The 17710-nt window shown below is 45.5% G+C and overlaps 2 protein-coding genes and 1 non-coding gene across 4 annotated transcripts; 1 reads left to right on the top strand and 2 right to left on the bottom strand.

The window, feature by feature from the left end:
- The first annotated feature begins 2734 nt into the window (after window positions 1-2734).
- Window positions 2735-8080, top strand: LOC127334915 (mitogen-activated protein kinase kinase kinase 3). Of its 2 annotated transcripts, none has more exons than XM_051361464.2 (11): window positions 2735-3267; window positions 4039-4599; window positions 4966-5053; window positions 5167-5229; window positions 5904-6064; window positions 6149-6224; window positions 6374-6433; window positions 6534-6641; window positions 6768-7004; window positions 7336-7448; window positions 7537-8080. In XM_051361464.2, exons 1-11 carry the CDS (start codon window positions 2903-2905, stop codon window positions 7775-7777), a joined length of 2073 nt encoding a protein of 690 aa, XP_051217424.1. In that variant the 5' UTR covers window positions 2735-2902; the 3' UTR covers window positions 7778-8080. The 2 variants fall into 2 exon arrangements, with proteins under 2 accessions (XP_051217424.1, XP_051217422.1); XM_051361462.2 differs by having other exon boundaries at window positions 7534-8080.
- A 3923-nt stretch (window positions 8081-12003) lies between these two features.
- On the bottom strand, window positions 12004-12077 carry TRNAF-GAA (transfer RNA phenylalanine (anticodon GAA)). Its single transcript has one exon. It is a non-coding gene; the product is annotated as a tRNA-Phe (tRNA).
- Window positions 12078-12196: 119 nt separating this feature from the next.
- Window positions 12197-14200, bottom strand: LOC127334914 (U-box domain-containing protein 26-like). Its single transcript, XM_071826490.1, has one exon. It carries the CDS (start codon window positions 13682-13684, stop codon window positions 12491-12493), a length of 1194 nt encoding a protein of 397 aa, XP_071682591.1. The 5' UTR covers window positions 13685-14200; the 3' UTR covers window positions 12197-12490.
- Window positions 14201-17710: the final 3510 nt, after the last annotated feature.

Genomic DNA, 17710 nt, shown 5'->3' with positions numbered 1-17710 from the left:
AGGGCAAAGCATGACCAACACCAGAATGCCATGGGTGGTAGGTATATTACAATGTAATCTAGATTATTGACTCTAGTGCAAGTGGGAGACTGAAGGAGATATGCCCTAGAGGCAATAATAAAGTGGTTATTATTTATATCTTTATGTTTATGATAAATGTTTATATATCATGCTATAATTGTATTAACCGAAACATTAGTACATGTGTGATATGTAGACAACAAGAAGTCCCTAGTATGCCTCTTAAACTAGCTTGTTGATTAATGGATGATTAGTTTCATAATCATGAACATTGGATGTTATTAATAACAAGGTTATATCATTATATGAATGATGTAATGGACACACCCAATTAAGCGTAGCATAAGATCTCGTCATTAAGTTATTTGCTATAAGCTTTCGATACATAGTTACCTAGTCCTTATGACCATGAGATCATGTAAATCACTTATACCGGAAAGGTACTTTGATTACACCAAACACCACTGCGTAAATGGGTGGCTATAAAGGTGGGATTAAGTATCCGGAAAGTATGAGTTGAGGCATATGGATCAACAGTGGGATTTGTCCATCCCGATGACGGATAGATATACTCTGGGCCCTCTCGGTGGAATGTCGTCTAATGTCTTGCAAGCATATGAATGAGTTCATAAGAGACCACATACCACGGTACGAGTAAAGAGTACTTGTCAGGATACGAGGTTGAACAAGGTATAGAGTGATACCGAAGATCAAACCTCGGACAAGTAAAATATCGCGTGACAAAGGGAATTGGTATTGTATGTGAATGGTTCATTCGATCACTAAAGTCATCGTTGAATATGTGGGAGCCATTATGGATCTCCAGATCCCGCTATTGATTATTGGTCGGAGAGAGTACTCAACCATGTCCGCATAGTTCACGAACCGTAGGGTGACACACTTAAAGTTGGATGTTGAAATGGTAGTACTTGAATATGGAATGGAGTTCGAATATTTGTTCGGAGTCCCGGATGAGATCCCGGACATCACGAGGAGTTCCGGAATGGTCCGGAGAATAAGATTCATAAATAGGATGTCATTTTATGTGAATTAAATTGACGCGGAAGGTTCCATGGAAGGTTCTAGAAGGTTCTAGAAAAGTCCGGAAGAAACCACCAAGGAATGTGGAGTCCACATGGGACTCCACCTCCATGGCCGGCCAACCCTAGTGGGGGAGGAGTCCCAAGTGGACTCCCCCTTAGGGGGCCGGCCACCCCCCCATATGGGAGGTGGAACTCCCACCTCTAGTGGGAGTCCTAGCTTGGCTAGGTTTCCCCTCCATATGGAAGGTTTTTGGTTCGGGTCTTATTCGAAGACTTGGAGACCAACTCTTGGGGTTCCACCTATATAATGAGGGCCAAGGGGGAGGGGGCCGGCCACCTCAAAACACCACCAAAGTGGCCGGCGCCCCCCTCTCCCCAAACCCTAGCCGCCCCGCTCCTCCACTTCCCGCACGCTTAGCGAAGCTCCGCCGGACTTCTCCACCACCACCGACACCACGCCGTCGTGCTGTCGGATTCAAGAGGAGCTACTACTTCCGCTGCCCGCTGGAACGGGGAGGTGGACGTCGTCTTCATCAACAACCGAACGTGTGACCGAGTACGGAGGTGCTGCCCGTTCGTGGCGCCGGAACCGATCGTGATCAAGATCTTCTACGCGCTTTTGCAAGCGGTAAGTGAACGTCTACCGCAGCAACAAGAGCCTCATCTTGTAGGCTTTGGAATCTCTTCAAGGGTGAGACTCGATACCCCCTCGTTGCTACCGTCTTCTAGATTGCATCTTGGCTTGGATTGCGTGTTCGCGGTAGGAAATTTTTTGTTTTCTATGCAACGTTATCCTACAGTTTTATGACGGTTAGTTCATAAATAGGCCAAGCTACATGTAGCCCTTTATTTATAAACATTTAAAATTTACAATTTTGAGTTTTAAAAAATCTGAAAATATCTCAGAGGTGAATAATGATGCACATGCAAATCTCAATATGAACTACTATAAAATCTATCATATGTTTCTCAAAAAAAAATCTATCAGATGTTGTCATTTCTATGTAGCTCACAATGCAAATTACACTTAGTTTTTATTGAGATTTTATAATGACTACCTCCATTGTTTTATTTCATTTTTTAGAAAGAATTAAATAAGAAATTATACTGTTTGAATATAAAAACTTGTACATGTAGCTCGGTCTCTATTTTGAGTTTCCCTTGTCGCAATCTTAAATCAGTAGTTTAACCCTATTCTTAAAAAAAAATCAGCAGCTAAGTTGTTGTTAGCTGCCACGTCAGCACGCCTCGGCACCACCGTCAGCTTTTCGTCCCTCCCATCCCAGTGCCGTGGCGTACGCCACCAAACTTCCCGCGAAGATTCCACACGGGAGGCAGCCAGCCATAGCCCATAGCCAGGGAAAGGAAAAGAAACGGAAAAGGAGATTTCGCAACAAAAAAAAAATTAAAGAAACGGAAAAGGCGATATGCACGCACGAGCGCCACACCTGGCTGGTGCAGCATCGCAAGCCGCCGCGTGCAACTAGCCACGAGCGCTCCCCCACTGACACGCCGGGCCCGCGCACCGGCCGGGCCCAGGCGTCAGCCGGCCGGCGGCATCCGCCGCACGTGGATCCCACGGTCGCCGTCGCCGCAGCTGCCTGCCACCCACTCGCGGGCGGGCAGTAACTACCATTTCCATTTTTTCCAGCAAAATATCTCCACCATGCTTTTGTCTACTCTACTCTTCTTTCTCCTCCTCCTCCTCCTGCTCGCCTAAAGCGTCGTCGGCCGCACCTGCCCCGCGCCTTCCTCGCCCTCCTGCCCAGCTCGAGAGCACGCTCGACGCCGCCCCACGCCTCCGCCGCGGCCGTGCCGACTCGCGCGCGCGCGCGGCGATGCCCGTGCGCGGCTGGTGGCCCGACAAGCTCAGGCCCAGGTCCAAGGCCAGGCCCTCCGCCTCCGCGGCCTCCTCCCCGCGCAAGTCCGTCGACCTCGACTACCCCTCCCCGTCGCCCACCCCGCGGGCCAGGGAGAAGACCCGCAGCCTCGACGCGCCCGCCGCGCGCCATGGCAGGTGCGGCGGGGACCTGCAGCACTACAAGCTCCCCGTGCCCGTGACTGGCCCCGACCCGGCCGACGCCCTCGCCGCGGGGCCTCCCTGCGAGGACGCGGCGGCCGGTGACGGCTCCTCGTCGTCCGGCTCCAGCTCCTGCTCGTCTTCCCCGGATGACGCGCCGGATCACCACGTCTCTAATTCCAGGTAAGCAAAGCACCCGATCGTCTCGCTGTTGCTCCATTTTCAGGGGCTTAATTACGAATTGTGCGCCCGCTGTCCTGCTCGCCAGTTCGATTTTCACGCTTATGCTGAAGCTGAAGCTGAATTCGTTTGGCACTGCGATTTTGTTTGATTTTTTTTTCGGAATGACTGTGATTAAATATTGGGAATTGGTTTAGTCGGTACGTAAAGCCATTGATTAGGTTTCGTGTGAATACTTTGTCGGGCTAGCAACTTTTTTTAGGGAAGTTTATTAAGTCCAAATGCGGAGTTGGGAGACTTATGAGTGAACGGTGTGACTTCGCACCAGCTTCAGCTCTTGACCTCTTCCGAGGTCGTGCCACTTCTACAGTCGTAAGGCGCCTCATTATTATTGGGCAAAGTACGGGTCGTAGGGTGGATGGCTAGAGCTGCCAAGGCGTGCTACTGGTTCATGATTCAGACACATTCTCAAGAAAAGGATGAATAGCTTTATGCTTTGGTGGAAAATGTAGATTTGTTGCTTCTGGTAGCTCATTTGTTTGTTCTTGCACGAAAATAATGTCCATGCGGAAGTATTATCTTTATGTTTTGGCGGGAGTGCAGATTTATTGCTTCTGATAACTCTTCTTGCAGGAATATAATGTCCATGATAAATTTGGTTACTTGAATTACCGTGTTGTTTGTAGCTCTTTGTTATGATATTTACACGGTTCGTTCCAAAATGATATTTCATACGTTTTCTAACGGTTCTTGCTTGCTTGGTGAAATCTCTAGGTCCATGGATCCGGTTGCTTTTGCCAAGGGAACAAATACGCCATCCGACTCACCGATGATCCTAAACAAGGACAGCCACTACATGTCTCGTAGCATGCCGCGGGAGCATCAGAAGTTCTTCGAGGTTCCTTTCTCTAACGTGAGGGAACTCCATTCGCACAGCGATGACCCTTCGACTAGTGAAGCCAGTTCGCGTAGCAGGGTGTGGTCTGAGGATATATTTGATTCAAGAACGGGAAGCCCTTCCCCTGGCCCAAAGGGCCATAACTTCGCTATAAGTAATGCACATGCAAGAGAATTCGGATTTAGCCCAAGGTCACCGTTGAAAACGATCAACTGTATGAGGAGCCCGCCTCATCCCTTGCCACTTCCTCCAGCTTCTTCCGGTGCCTGCTCACCTCTACCTCCATCTCCCACTGCCTGCTCGCCTCTTCCATCTCCAACTGCTTGCTCGCCTCTTCCTTCATCTCCCACTTCTTGCTTGCAATTCCAATCACAGTGGAGAAAAGGGAAATTATTAGGGAGTGGTACATTTGGCCAGGTTTATCTTGGATTCAACAGGTATGGTGTTTTTTTTTTCATGTCTTTGCATTATTTATTATTTGATTATCATTTGGAGTTCAATGCATCAGTGCCATTATATGCTACAAAACCTGTACACAAATCAATCGACACATGAGATAAATTGTTGAATATCCCAGCAGATGTGTTTATAAGTTGACACATGAGATTATGTAGCATCTTAAGTTCTTAAATCTCAAGACAAATAACTAATGGATAAGAACTTAGCATGCTATTCTTTGCTCCAATTTCCTGATGCCGAATTGTTGATATTGATTGAATTTCTTGGCCTCTTGGGGGGTGTTGCCTAAATATCTAAAGAAAGAAATTTGTGTGAGAACTCTTATGTGGTGAGCAATTATGCAGTGAAAATGGGCAGTTTTGCGCGATTAAGGAAGTACAAGTTATTTCAGATGATCCACATTCGAAAGAACGACTCAAACAATTGAATCAGGTTACTTGGTTTCTTAAGTCAGCTAGCTTAGTTATCTTTCTGTCTATGGTAATAGTATTTGCCTTACCTATTAAATTGACTCAACAACATGTTATTCATTTCCATATTGGCAGGAGATTGATATTCTTAAGCAACCATCACACCCAAACATTGTGCAATACTATGGAAGTGAGATGGTAAGTTTTATTTGACAAACCATCGTGTTTTCCTATGTGTGACCATATCCCAATAATTGTTTGCTCTTCCGTTCCATTTTTCTTTTACGGGATGGACTTTTAAGGGAAATGATGTCAACTATTTATAAGTTCAAAGAAAAATAATGATGTACTCCGTATGAATTAAGGCCTCATGCACATATAGTTTTTTTTATGAAAGGTTCACATAGAGAGTTAAAGTCAAATTGTCGGGAAGTTCAGTTCTACTTCTATTCACATCAATAATAATAAAATGTTGCTAATGCCATTGTTCTCGAAATAACATGTTGTGGAAAATATTGAATGTATATACACAAGAAGTTGAGGACAGAATCCTCCATATAAAACTAGATCAGCCAAGGAGTAATTATGTTGCCCATATACTAACATAGGATCACTTAAAAATGATTAAATGAATGTCATTCAATGGTGCACAAACTGTTAAGAGATACGTGGGAAGTCATAGCTTATATGGTGCTTAGAGTTTCTGTTGTGTCAAGGGCATGGTGCGGACATGCACATGAAAAGTTACTTGGTTACTCACTTGCAGTTGTTTCACCAGGATTTCATGCTTAATCATACCAAAGAAATGGAGAAGTACTTGCCAACTAATTGGCTATAATTAAGACTTTCTAATTCTATACCTCTCCGTACAGACTGAGGACACACTTTCAATTTACCTTGAGTATGTTTCGGGGGGCTCAATTCACAAGTTACTTAGGGACTATGGCCCTTTTAAGGAACCAGTGATTCGCAATTATACCTGTCAAATTCTCTCTGGTCTTGCTTATTTACATGGGAAGAACACTGTCCACAGGTAATATACAGCTATAGAATTGTTTAATCTTTCCATAGGCAGTACAAAATTGAATAGTTGCTAAATAGTACTTTTTCTTGGCAGAGATATTAAAGGAGCAAACATACTTGTTGGCCCCAATGGCGAAGTTAAACTTGCTGACTTTGGCATGGCTAAGCATGTATGCAATCTTGCCTTTCCATTCGCCATCCCCACCTCTATTCTGTGTGCATAGCATTATGTAGTTTCACTATCATTCGATTTTGAACATATAAATACAGAGCTTCTTTTTCTTCACGCCCGTTAATCTCATCACTCGTGTTGAAGCAGATATCATCCTTCGCTGAAATACGCTCTTTCAAAGGAAGTCCTTACTGGATGGCTCCTGAGGTGAGCTGCATCATTTCTTAGCACTCAAACTTGATTTTTTTTCTTTATTATCAGTTGTACCCATGTGAGTAAAATCCCCCCTAATAGCGGAAAAACACAGGTCATTATGAACAGTAAAGGTTACAATCTAGCTGTTGACATTTGGAGTTTGGGGTGTACAATTATTGAAATGGCAACGGCAAGACCTCCTTGGCACCAGTATGAAGGGGTATATGCTTCTACTTAACAATTGCATTTTTATTTCCATTTAGCTATGGCAGATAACAGACTGACTCCTTTTTCCTTTAAGACAAGATAATATGCTGACTCAATCCTCTCCGATCTAACCTTGTAGGTAGCTGCAATATTTAAGATCGCAAACAGTAAAGATATTCCTGAAATTCCAGATATTTTTTCCGAGGATGGGAAAAGTTTCTTGAAACTGTGCTTAAAACGTGATCCAGCATCTCGCGCCTCTGCAAGTCAGCTGTTGGACCATCCTTTTGTTCAGGACCATCCAGCAGTAAGAGCAGCAAAATCCAGTGCATTGAGAAATGCATTTTCTGCTCCAATAGATGTGAAGCATAAAGTGGTACAGTCTTTTGCTCATTTAAATTCATTTTAGTATATATTTATTCTTCTCGGCATTTTCCTCATTAATAAAAACTGTCTCGGTCAATCACTGGCACGAGTGCTTTACATTTGCTTGGACTCAGTCTGGACTAAACTTTGGCTTAACCCATCAAAGATGCTCTTATGTCTGCTATAAATTAGTAGTTGATGAGCAAATTGTGACTTTAATTTAGTAAAGTTGGTTGGAGGATTGTTGTTTTCCAAGGAAAAAGATGTTAATGTTTGCTTCGTTTACTGTATCTGTTCTCCTAAATGCTCATATCCTTATCCTGCCCTCTATGTTGTTGCAGTCTAACAGGGAGCTTCCATCACGGAGAAGTATTGCTCCCCTCAGGGATATAGGTGTCAGTGCGAGAGATTTTACCGGATTTTCCACAACCGTTCCATCGCCCCGCACCTCCAGGTACTGGAATACTCCCTTTCCATCCTCAGTTTTTACTCCCTCTCGTAGCATTTCATTTTCATGACAAAAGATGTATGTCCTTTAGCAGCCCTGTTCTTGTGAGAACAAACATGTCACTACCTGTGTCCCCATCCTCAAGCCCTATGAGGCAATTCAAGCAGTCTAACTGGAGCTGCCTGCCATCTCCGCCCCACCCAATGCTCTCGCCTGGTGCTTCATCAAGCTACGCGCTGAATCAGGCACGACGAAGTCCAACAATTTCAGACCCTTGGCAGGACGTCGGCCCCTTGAGACTCCAAAGTCCCTACGGTTCTCCAAAGAGGTTCTAAGCGTCTTTCATGGAGGTTCAGCATGAAAAATGCTCTCATGACATGGTAGATTCTCAGAGATGTTCCTGTCAGCAACCCCTTGTAACTTTGTGTTGCTACACGCTGATTTACTGTATAGCCGAAAAGGGTTCTCGAGGAAAGAAGACATACAGGAAGTGCTGTATATAGTATATTTATAGGTCATTGTTGCTTCCGCTATATAAATCACGATGTAAAGCGATACGAAGTTGTATAAGAACATGGGCTGTAAATTTGCCAGCCTGTGCAGGCTCACAGCAGTACTTATGAAGGATTTTTTACTTCTGTGACTGATGTAGAGATGTCTTCCGGTGAATTGAAAATATGTAACTAGTTGCTGGCGCATTCACGTTATAAATCTTTTTCTTTTTTGAAACAAGACCTCACAGGCCCAGCTTATACTGAAAGCTTAAAATGTCTCATACATACAAAATAGAAGGAAAAGGTCAGCAATAGCTATTGTAGATAGGAAGTCAGTTTAGCCCCAGCTGTAAACTGGCGAAAGGAAACTTAGGAGGGATCCGAACAACCAACAAGGGGAAACGACTACATCAGCCTGGGGGGAACTCTCATTTGTATCTGCACCCCATTATCGAATGTCACTTCCAAGTTTTCAGAAAATACGAAAAAAATCTGGCACATATATTATGTTGTGTACTATGCATCTGCGAAGTTTCATCAATTTTTTTGAAAATGTCTGGCCTGTATAAAAAAAGACAAATGATATGAGTTATAGAATACTATTCATTTTGGTCTTCTTTTTTCACAGGTCATATATGGTCATATTTTGGAACGAAATTTTATATGTGCACAAGATACAACATAACCCATGTCCACGATTTTATTTCATATTTTAAAAAACACGAAAGTGTGATATCCGATAATGACGTGTGGGCACAACTAGTTGTAGAGTATTCGCTCTCGAGACGGAGGCGCTAAATTTCACTTCAGCTCGTAAGCATGTAACATCGTGCAATACAAAGCTTTGTAAATTTAAGTTCTGGGGAGCTAGAGCTATATAGGGCAAATCCTGTTTGTGTGAGCTGAAGAAATACAACTGAAGATAGTCCCAGATGGAGAGCTTCTGTTGTGAGCTACCTTGTTCAAATATATGGTGATGTGGTAAATCCTGGGCTGCAGCTCCTAGGAAATCTGTCTGAAGCTGCAAACATGATTGCGAAATGAGTTGCAGAACTCGTGGCAGCTCTAGCAACAGCAAGGTTGTCCGTTAGATAAGTGACTTGGTGGAGATGCAGTGCAGCGGTAACTTTCAGTCATAGGAAGTGCCCAAGATTCTGCTTGTAGAGGAGAAGTCGCCAGTTATGTGGAAGATTGAATGGAAGTGCCTTCGCCCTCCTGGAAGTAGGAATGCATATCCCTTCTTGTAACCCCATCCGTTTCCGGCGATTTTGCCGCCTTCCATGCCACATCCGACTAAACCTTAGGTCCTGTAATTGTTTGGTCCATTCTCATTGTGCTCCCAGCTGGATGAAGATGATTGTCCTTGGAGATTTGAACCTGGCGTTGCACCTGAAAGGGAGGACCTGCATTTCAAGATTATTAGAAAGAGTCTGCGTATTAATATTGATCTGGTGGGGCTCTCCCTTTTTTCCTGTCAAAAAGGCAGTTGATTTCTAATCACACCACATATTTTCAAGAAAAGATGAACATCATCTTCCTTCATTCCACTCCTGCAGCAAAACTTGCTTATATGATTTGAATGCTTGCAGGCTCGAGCTCCAGTTGGAACAACCCTGCGTAGGAAACGCCAAGCGAAAGTCTAAATTCGTGGGATGATGTTCTTATTCTTCCAAACCTGATTAAGTAGCTTGGTGGTTGCGGCTGGCAGCTGGGAAACACCACTCTTGAAATTGCATTTACCATTTGGAGTGAGTTTGCAGCACAGGTTGTATTGTTTGGAGTGAGTAGTTGGCTAATCAAATAAGAGCTGATCATTCCAAATACGCTTTTTTTTTTTTAAGAAAGGGCCTAAGGCAAGGTGACCCTTTCTCCCCTTTGTTATTTAACATAGCTGCAGAAGTTTTATCGGTTTTGATTAAGAGAGCTCAGGAAAGTGGACTACTTACGGGTTTAGCCTCGGATTTGCTGGATGATGGGATAGCCATCATACAGTATGCAGATGACACCATATTTATGTTTGGGGATAGCCTGGAAAGTGCTCGTAATCTAAAGTTTATCCTATGTATTTTTGAACAACTCACTGGTCTAAAAATTAATTTTCACAAAAGTGAAGTGTCTTTCTTCGGTGCTGCCTTAGATAAGAAAGAGATGTACACTCATATTTTTACTTGTAAAAAAGGAGATTTCCCTTTTAGGTATCTGGGGATCCCCATGCATTTTAAACGTTTGCTGAATAGTGACTGGAAGGATGTTGAAGATAGGATTGAAAAGAAGAATGCTTGCTGGAAAGGCAACATTACCTCGATTGGATCTAGACCCATTTTGTTAGAAGCTTCTTTGAGTAGCATTACTAGTTATATGATGTCTTTCTTTACTATGCCTAAAGGGGTATTGAAAAGATGTGATTTCTTTCGGGCTCGTATGTTGTGGCAGGAAAAAGTAAATATTAAGAAATATCATTTGGTCAAATGGTCTGATGTTTGTCAGCCGAAAGATCAAGGGGGCCTTGGGGTGACAGACTTGCATCTCAAGAATGTCAGCCTTCTGTGTAAATGGATTTGGCGGTTAGAAAATGAAGAGGGTTTGTGGCAAGACCTAATTAAAGCAAAGTATCTTAAAAAATGTACTTTTTCTCAATGTAAGCCTAGTCCATCTCATTCCCATTTCTGGTCAGGTCTAGTGGCGATAAAAGACATCTTTTATAGCTGTTGTAAGAGAGTTCTTGGGGATGGCAGCAAAACCCTTTTCTGGGAAGACAGTTGGGTTGGGCACCAACCACTCTGTCGAAGTTTCCCGCGACTTTATAATCTGTGTTTTAGTCATTTTATTACAGTTCATACTGTTTTTAGCAAGGGTTTTGATATGTTAAAGTTTAGAAGATTTCTGAGAGAGGAAACCAAAGTCATGTGGTGTAAGCTTTTGGACGTCTGTAGTCAAGTTCAGTTAAAAGATGAACCTGACAGAGTTTCGTGGCTGTTGACAAAATCTGGTACTTTTTCGGTTAAATCAATGTATTCCTTTTTAGTAGCAAAAAAGGTTAATTTCCCCTATAAATCTATGTGGACCCTCAAGCTTCCTTTGAGGATCAAAGTCTTTTGCTGGTTGGTAATCAAGAATAGAATCCTAACTAAAGAGAACCTTAAGAAGAGAGGGTGGAAGTAAGTGGAACTGTGTGAGTTTTGTGATGATCACGAAACTATGGAACACCTGTTCTTCTTGTGCCCTCTAGCAAAATATATTTGGAATGTGGTTAGTGTTGCTTTGGGGATTAGTAAGATACCTGAATGCTTTGTTGATCTATATAGAGATTGGTTCAACATGTATTCGGGCCGAGATAGGAAGGCTGTAATTGTAGGTTCAGTGACGGTTGTATGGACTATTTGGAAAACAAGAAACAAGTCTTGTTTTCAAAAAATTCGTCCTGGAGACCCCACAAGTGTTATTAATCTTGTTTGTCATTTCATTAATACTTGGTCGAAATTGCAGAAAAACGGGCTGCAAAAGTTACTGCTACAGGGGCTAGAAAGATGGCGCATGTGGCACAGGAAGTATTCGGGCAGAATCACGGATGGAATCCTGTGAGGAGAAGGATTACCACCTAGTCTTGGTTTACTTCCTGATGCTGCAACATCGTCGTCGTCTTTTTGTCTTAGCTATCTTTCTCTGTAGTGGTGTGTAGCCTGAAAACCTGTAATTTGGTTCAAGTACTCTGGTTTTGTTGCTTGGATGGATAGGCTTCCATTCTAGCCTCTTTTTCGTTTCAGTTTGAATAGATAGCAGTTTTTTTTGTCCTAGTTTTTCTTTTTGAGTTTAGTTACTTGAACCATGTAAAATGTTCTGAGTGACTCTCAGTTTCTATTGAAACTGGGGATCCCCTGTGGGGTTCCTTTTCTCGAAAAAAAAATTCCAAATACGCTGGTTAGGGAGCCAAAGATCTTGCACCAAGGCCGGATGAGTGAAAGTGTGGTTCTGGATGTTCAAATCCTCGCAAATTCTTGTCCACTTTGGCTCTGCAAGAAACTTATCTGGTTTTAAAAAGTACAAAAACATGGAAAAACTAGTTTTAGTGCGGTGAGGGTGGATCGAAACACCCGACCTTCAGATCTTCAGTCTGACGCTCTCCCAACTGAGCTATCCCCGCTGTTATGATCCGTATCATGTAAGCTAATATATAGTCAAATATCTATTCATCCTTTTTGTTTTTGCATAACTGTGGTTCGCATTTCCCGGTTTCTAATCGTCAAAGTGAAACGCTAGCAATTGATCTTTTAATCCATCGTCTCTGACCTTACAATTTATAGAGTTACATTGATTGACAATGGCAGACATTCTTGACGCAGAAACTTACAGCTTACAAGAACATCTAAATCCTTTTTTTTTCCGAATAATATCTAAATCCTTAACTCCAACATTAAGTTCCAAATCCATCTTCTCCGGCCTTACAATAGAGTTACATAGATTGGCAATGTCAGACATTCTTGACGCAGAAACTTACAGCTTCCAAGAATACCTAAATCCTTAACTCCAACATACTACTAAATAACCAGCTCTAATTCACCTGGACTTGAGAAGCTTGAGCAGCGCCCGCGCCTTGGCCTTTGCCCTGGCGCCGCACTGGCTCTGAAGCAGCAGCAGCAACTGCGTGACAACCCCGGCGCCGACGGCTTCGCTCCGTGCCGCCCGCGACTCCCGGCACACAGCCAGCAGCGCCGCCGCCGCGTGCTCGCTGCCGTCGTTGGCCGACGACATCATGAACACGTGTCTCACGAGCACCCGCGTCGCGCCCGGGGCGCGCGCGACGGCCCTGCGGCCGGCCTCGGTCTCAGCAAGGGCCTCCACCGCCGCCAGCGCGCTGGACACGGCGCCGCCGCCCTTTCCGTACGCCCACCAAGTGAGGTGCCTGAAGAGCGCGCCGACGACGCCGTGGTGGATGGCGCTGCCGCGCGCCGGCTCGGTGGCGCAGACCGCCGCGATCGCGCGCACCGCGGCCTCCGAGGCGCGCGGGTCGGAGGCCGCCGGCCCGTCCTGCCGCTGCAGCAGCGGCAGCAGCGCCTGCCACACGCGCGGCGAGGCGGCGACGATGAGCGCCAGGTCCCGCGTCGCGGTCGCCGTGGCGATGGTCTCCAGGAGGCGGCACAGGCCCGCCTTGGCCCGGCCGCTGCCTCGCTCCAGGAGCCGCACGAAGGACGCCAGGCTGGCCTCCTTCTTGAGCACGTTGAGGCAGTCGAGCTGCGGCGCGGCGGGGCTGGACGGCATGAGGCTGAGCGCGCACTGCAGCGCGAGCTCCTCCGCTTCCCCGTGGCGGCGATCAGCGGGCGCGGCGAGGAAGACGAGCGGCAGCAGCACGCCGAGGAACCCCAGCTGGAGCATGCACGCGCGGCCGACGTCCGACTCGGACGCCAGCGCCATGACCTTCTCGAGCGCGGCGATCTTGGCGGCGGCGGCGGTGGCGTCGGACAGGAGGCACCGCTTGAGCGCCGCGAGCGACGGATCCGAGTCCGGGAGGTGGTGGTGCTGGTCGGTGGTGGCTGCGGAGAGCCAGCGGTCGATGAGGTGGCGCAGGGTGCGGTTGGGCACGAGCGCGGTGGCGTCGCCGAGGGCCTGCATTGTGACGGGGCAGGTGCGGTGGCCGTCGGCGAGCCAGCGCTCGATGCATTGGCGGTCGTACGTCTGCCCCGTGCACAGCGTCACCGGGTCGGTGAAGATGTCCAGGCTGATCGGGCACCGGAACAGGTGCGGTATGCTCATCTTTCGCCTCCACGCAGCGAGAGAGAGAGAGATCAACAAGAATGCATCAAGAAACCAAAGAACCTAGCTACGCCCACACAACAAACACCTACCAAAATCCAAGACAAAATTAAGCGAACAACAATCCACTCCAACAGCAAGAACTCATCAACAAAATCAGAAACAAATTTGCATCCCCGACTTGATTTCAAGGAGATGAATGCCAAATGCAGTGTGCTCGGTCACCACGGGAAGCTCTTTTATTTTAGCTCGTGGCAGTGCAGGCACTCACTCCCATGCCACTCCCATCAAGAATCGCCGATGTAACCTAACGCAGGACGACGAAACCCCGTGAGGTGACCGCAGCGAGAGTCACTGCGCTGGCCGGCCCCGACGGTTGTACTTGATGCAGATGATGGGCAAACAACAGTAGTGGATATGGGCTCCCTCTCTTTGTCCGAGATGAGAGAGAAGGGGGAGGATGGAGCAAGCAGGAGAAGAGAGAAGGAGTGTGCAAAGATAAAGGGCGGAGCAAATGGAGAAGTTTCTCTTCTGGTGATGGTCGTAGAAAGGGAAAGGTCTTGTGATTGGACCAGTACGCATGAGGAGAGATGAACACAGAAAGGTTGAATACTGAAAACGTGGGGGCAGTCAGACTTGGGGACTGGCCGGAGTGCAATCAATTTTTACAGGTTGGAATGGCCAAATTATGGGGCTGCGGCAGCATTATTAAAAAGGTTTGAAGTCAAATTAAGAGGCCAAATTAAGAGTACTGTTGATTAACCAGGGCTGGAAGTGGCAGCTGATTGCAATTGGCAGCTTGAGAGATTCAGACAAATTAGGAGCCATGACCAACCAAAGGAGATGCTCTGAAGTTCTGAAAGTTTTACTCTGAACTTGAACTGGACCAAATTAAGAGGCTGCAGCAAAGGAGTGACAGGCTAAAGACATGTTGTACTTTGAGTTTGCCAAGCCAAATAATGCACTAGTGTTGATTAACCAAGGTTTGAAGTGGCAGCTATTTGAAATTTGCAGCTTCTTGAGAGGTTCAGACAAATTAGGAGCCATGACCAGCCAAAGGAGATATTCTGAAGTTTTGAAAGTTTTACTATTAACTGGACCTGGCCAAAATTGCTGCACTGTAATAATCGAGAGCATTTGTGGGTAAATGCAATTTTGTTTTCCTGAGGGAAAATGTATTTGGTGTTACTGTCAGTCTTCTACGTGTGTTCAGTATTACTGTTAGCCAACGGTGGACTAGACTATTCCGAGCTCTCAACTATGGAACAGTACCTTTCGTTGGCCACGATTGTTCCATTTCCAGAGGATTCACTTGTGATAGAGACGAGCATAATCCGTTAGTGAATCCGAATTTTCATAGTACAGCTAAAGACTTTTCCAGAGAATCCATCTGCATCGCTGATAAAACCTTGAGCCACTTTGTCAGCCAATGCTGCATTGTTACCGACAGTACCCTGGCAGCTCCGCGACAGAGAGGGGCATCTTCCTTGCGAGACAAAGATCACGCTACTAAGTAAAGTATGATCTGCGCAGTTGAAACTGAGAAACTCCATTGGCTCCTCGAGCAACCCACTCAGAGTAAACAATGGCGTTCCGTAGGCGCTAATGGCACCTTGTTGCGGCTATGACAGTGGAAAGTCTTTGGGGTTACACTAGACTTTTAGGCAGTGTACCCGGTAATGGCCAGCACGATTGCCGGGATTAGGGAGGGCTAGGCTAGGGATCGTGCCCTTGATGCGCTTATCATATCGGACGGGATCTAACTAGGACATGGGACAACGGCATGAACAGGATTATTATTGACAGGGTCTATTGGCTAGGGTTGTGCCTTAGGGGTAGCACGCGAGGTGGCCGGTGATCTGTTCGGCTGGTGGTGGAGGGAGATGCTTGTTGCAAACATGGGCGCCACCGCGGCCTCAAAACAGCTAAGAAATGCGTCAAAAATATAATACAAAAATAGCCACCCTCTCTGAAGCAATCTCAAAAACTAACCCTTTTGGTAGCACCTATCTTCCGAGCGCTGCCATCTGCCATCTAGTGCCTCTGTGAGAGGTGCTAACCCCCAGTTCGGCAAGGTATAGTGTCGACGAGAGGAGCACTACCCTATCGATCTAGTTAAGTGGCTAGGCTCGTGGGAGGGCCGCCTACCCCGCGACCCTTAGCCATTTATTCTTCCTCTCTTGCCCCAAACTTCCCATCTCCCTCCCAACTCGCCTCAACTATCAAATCCCTCCATTTTGGTTGGGTTTTCGTGGGTGCGCCACTGCGGTCTCAAAATAGGTAAGAAACGTGTCGAAAGAAATACAAAAATAACCACCCCCTCTGATCCTCGCCTCAATTTTAGATAGTGGGGATCAAAGTTTCACATAGCTGTCTCCTAATAGATAAACTTTGCACGGGTTTGCAGGGAACGGGCCCTCATTGTCATCCCTAGCTTGAACATTATGTTGGCTTCAAGGTTAAAATAAGAAGAAAGTGAAGAAGAACAAGTGATGGCCAAGATGTTTAAGATGTGATCCGGAAAATGTCCATGTGAGAGCTGAGCCTATTGAAAGCATGTTCTAAATATGAAGATTTTGTGGGCATTCACGGTTAACTTCAAGACATCATCTATATGAAAAAAAGAAGAAATGATTCGAGGTTGATCAAGTCAATGCCCAAATTCAAGATGAGCATATAGAAGAGATTATCTTGAAGCTTGGTGTTTATTGTGTGATCATGAATATGTGAAGATATGCCTAAAGAGAGGTTCTCCCATAACAGAGTATGTGGTAGCAACTCGCAATACTTCACCAACCAAGCACATCGAGTAATGTGTCCCATCTTGAAGTGGACAAGATCGTCATCATCAAGGTCAAATGCGCATAGAAAAGTTTTGTTCTTAATAAGGTTTTTTTCTTACCGGTCTCGTGATGTTAGCTGGGAGACCGCTTTATAGGATAGTTACATGTACTTCAAGAGGGGCTCTCGAGTGAGTAACTTAATCGTAGCCTTCATAAGAGCTCAAACCTTCGCATCATTGGTATCATCCTCCTGTGTTTTCACTTGGTTCTTATCCTTGTGAGATTTTAGAGCTTGTATTTATTCTCATAACAAGCTCTAGTTTATCGAAAATGAATTTGATATGCATTCTCTATTGCATTTTTATATTGCATATTTTTATATTGTCTTTTATAGAGAGGTCAAACCTTTCATCGTTTAATTTTATTCTCCATTGTGGGACTATGATGGTTCTTTGCATGACCTTGTGAAGCTAGTTGCTATGTTTGAAATGATCCCAAGATCATAAACATTGCAGTCTAAATGCTCAAGTTATGACCAATTTGGATTCAGTTGTTTCTGTCTTTTCTAGGGGGGGGGGGGGGGGGGGGTGACTCTCCCCAGGAGGGCTGGAGACTCCAGCCTGAATCGTGTTTCTCCCTTTTCGAGATGTGTTTTGGTTCCAGACCTCTGTGGTACGTGTCCAGCCTGGGGAATCCTACCCCATAGGCTAAAGACTCTGGACCTCACATTTTTCTTGGCTTTGGGGGCAACAACTCCGGCCTCCCAAGGCTAGAGACTCCGGAGTAAACTTCCTTCAATGACTATTTTCTTTGGGAGGAGGGCTATACAAGGTCCCTTTTTCCCAAAGGGATGGTTGCTTCTTGTTTTTGTGTCTCTCCTCTATTGTTGACCTTGAGAATTTGCCCTAACTCTATGTTCCTCCTATGATTCTTGCATCTTCTTGAGGGAAAATACAGAGGATATCTACATATACATTTTCATCAATCAATATCCACTGTAAGGCAGGGGAGCCTAGCCTATTGGATCTAGATCTTGAAGTCTTTTGTTGATTTTCTCCCTTTTCTTCCTCTCTTATTCCACCACAGCTTTTGTAGCTTTTGGTTTTTTTACCTTTTGCGTTCTTGCCATTACATTTGGCGCATCAGTTTGAGTTCTCTACGAAGAATCAGTTGGGTGAAAGTGGGGAGCTATTACTCTTGGGTGCTTATTGATGCTTGTTACGCGTACAGCACGCGTCCGTTG

Source organism: Lolium perenne, chromosome 2, assembly GCF_019359855.2.
Source record: "Lolium perenne isolate Kyuss_39 chromosome 2, Kyuss_2.0, whole genome shotgun sequence".
NCBI classification, from domain to species: domain Eukaryota; kingdom Viridiplantae; phylum Streptophyta; class Magnoliopsida; order Poales; family Poaceae; genus Lolium; species Lolium perenne.
The sequence above is the reverse complement of the archived record's forward strand: the minus strand, read 5'-3'. Positions and strand labels throughout refer to the sequence as shown.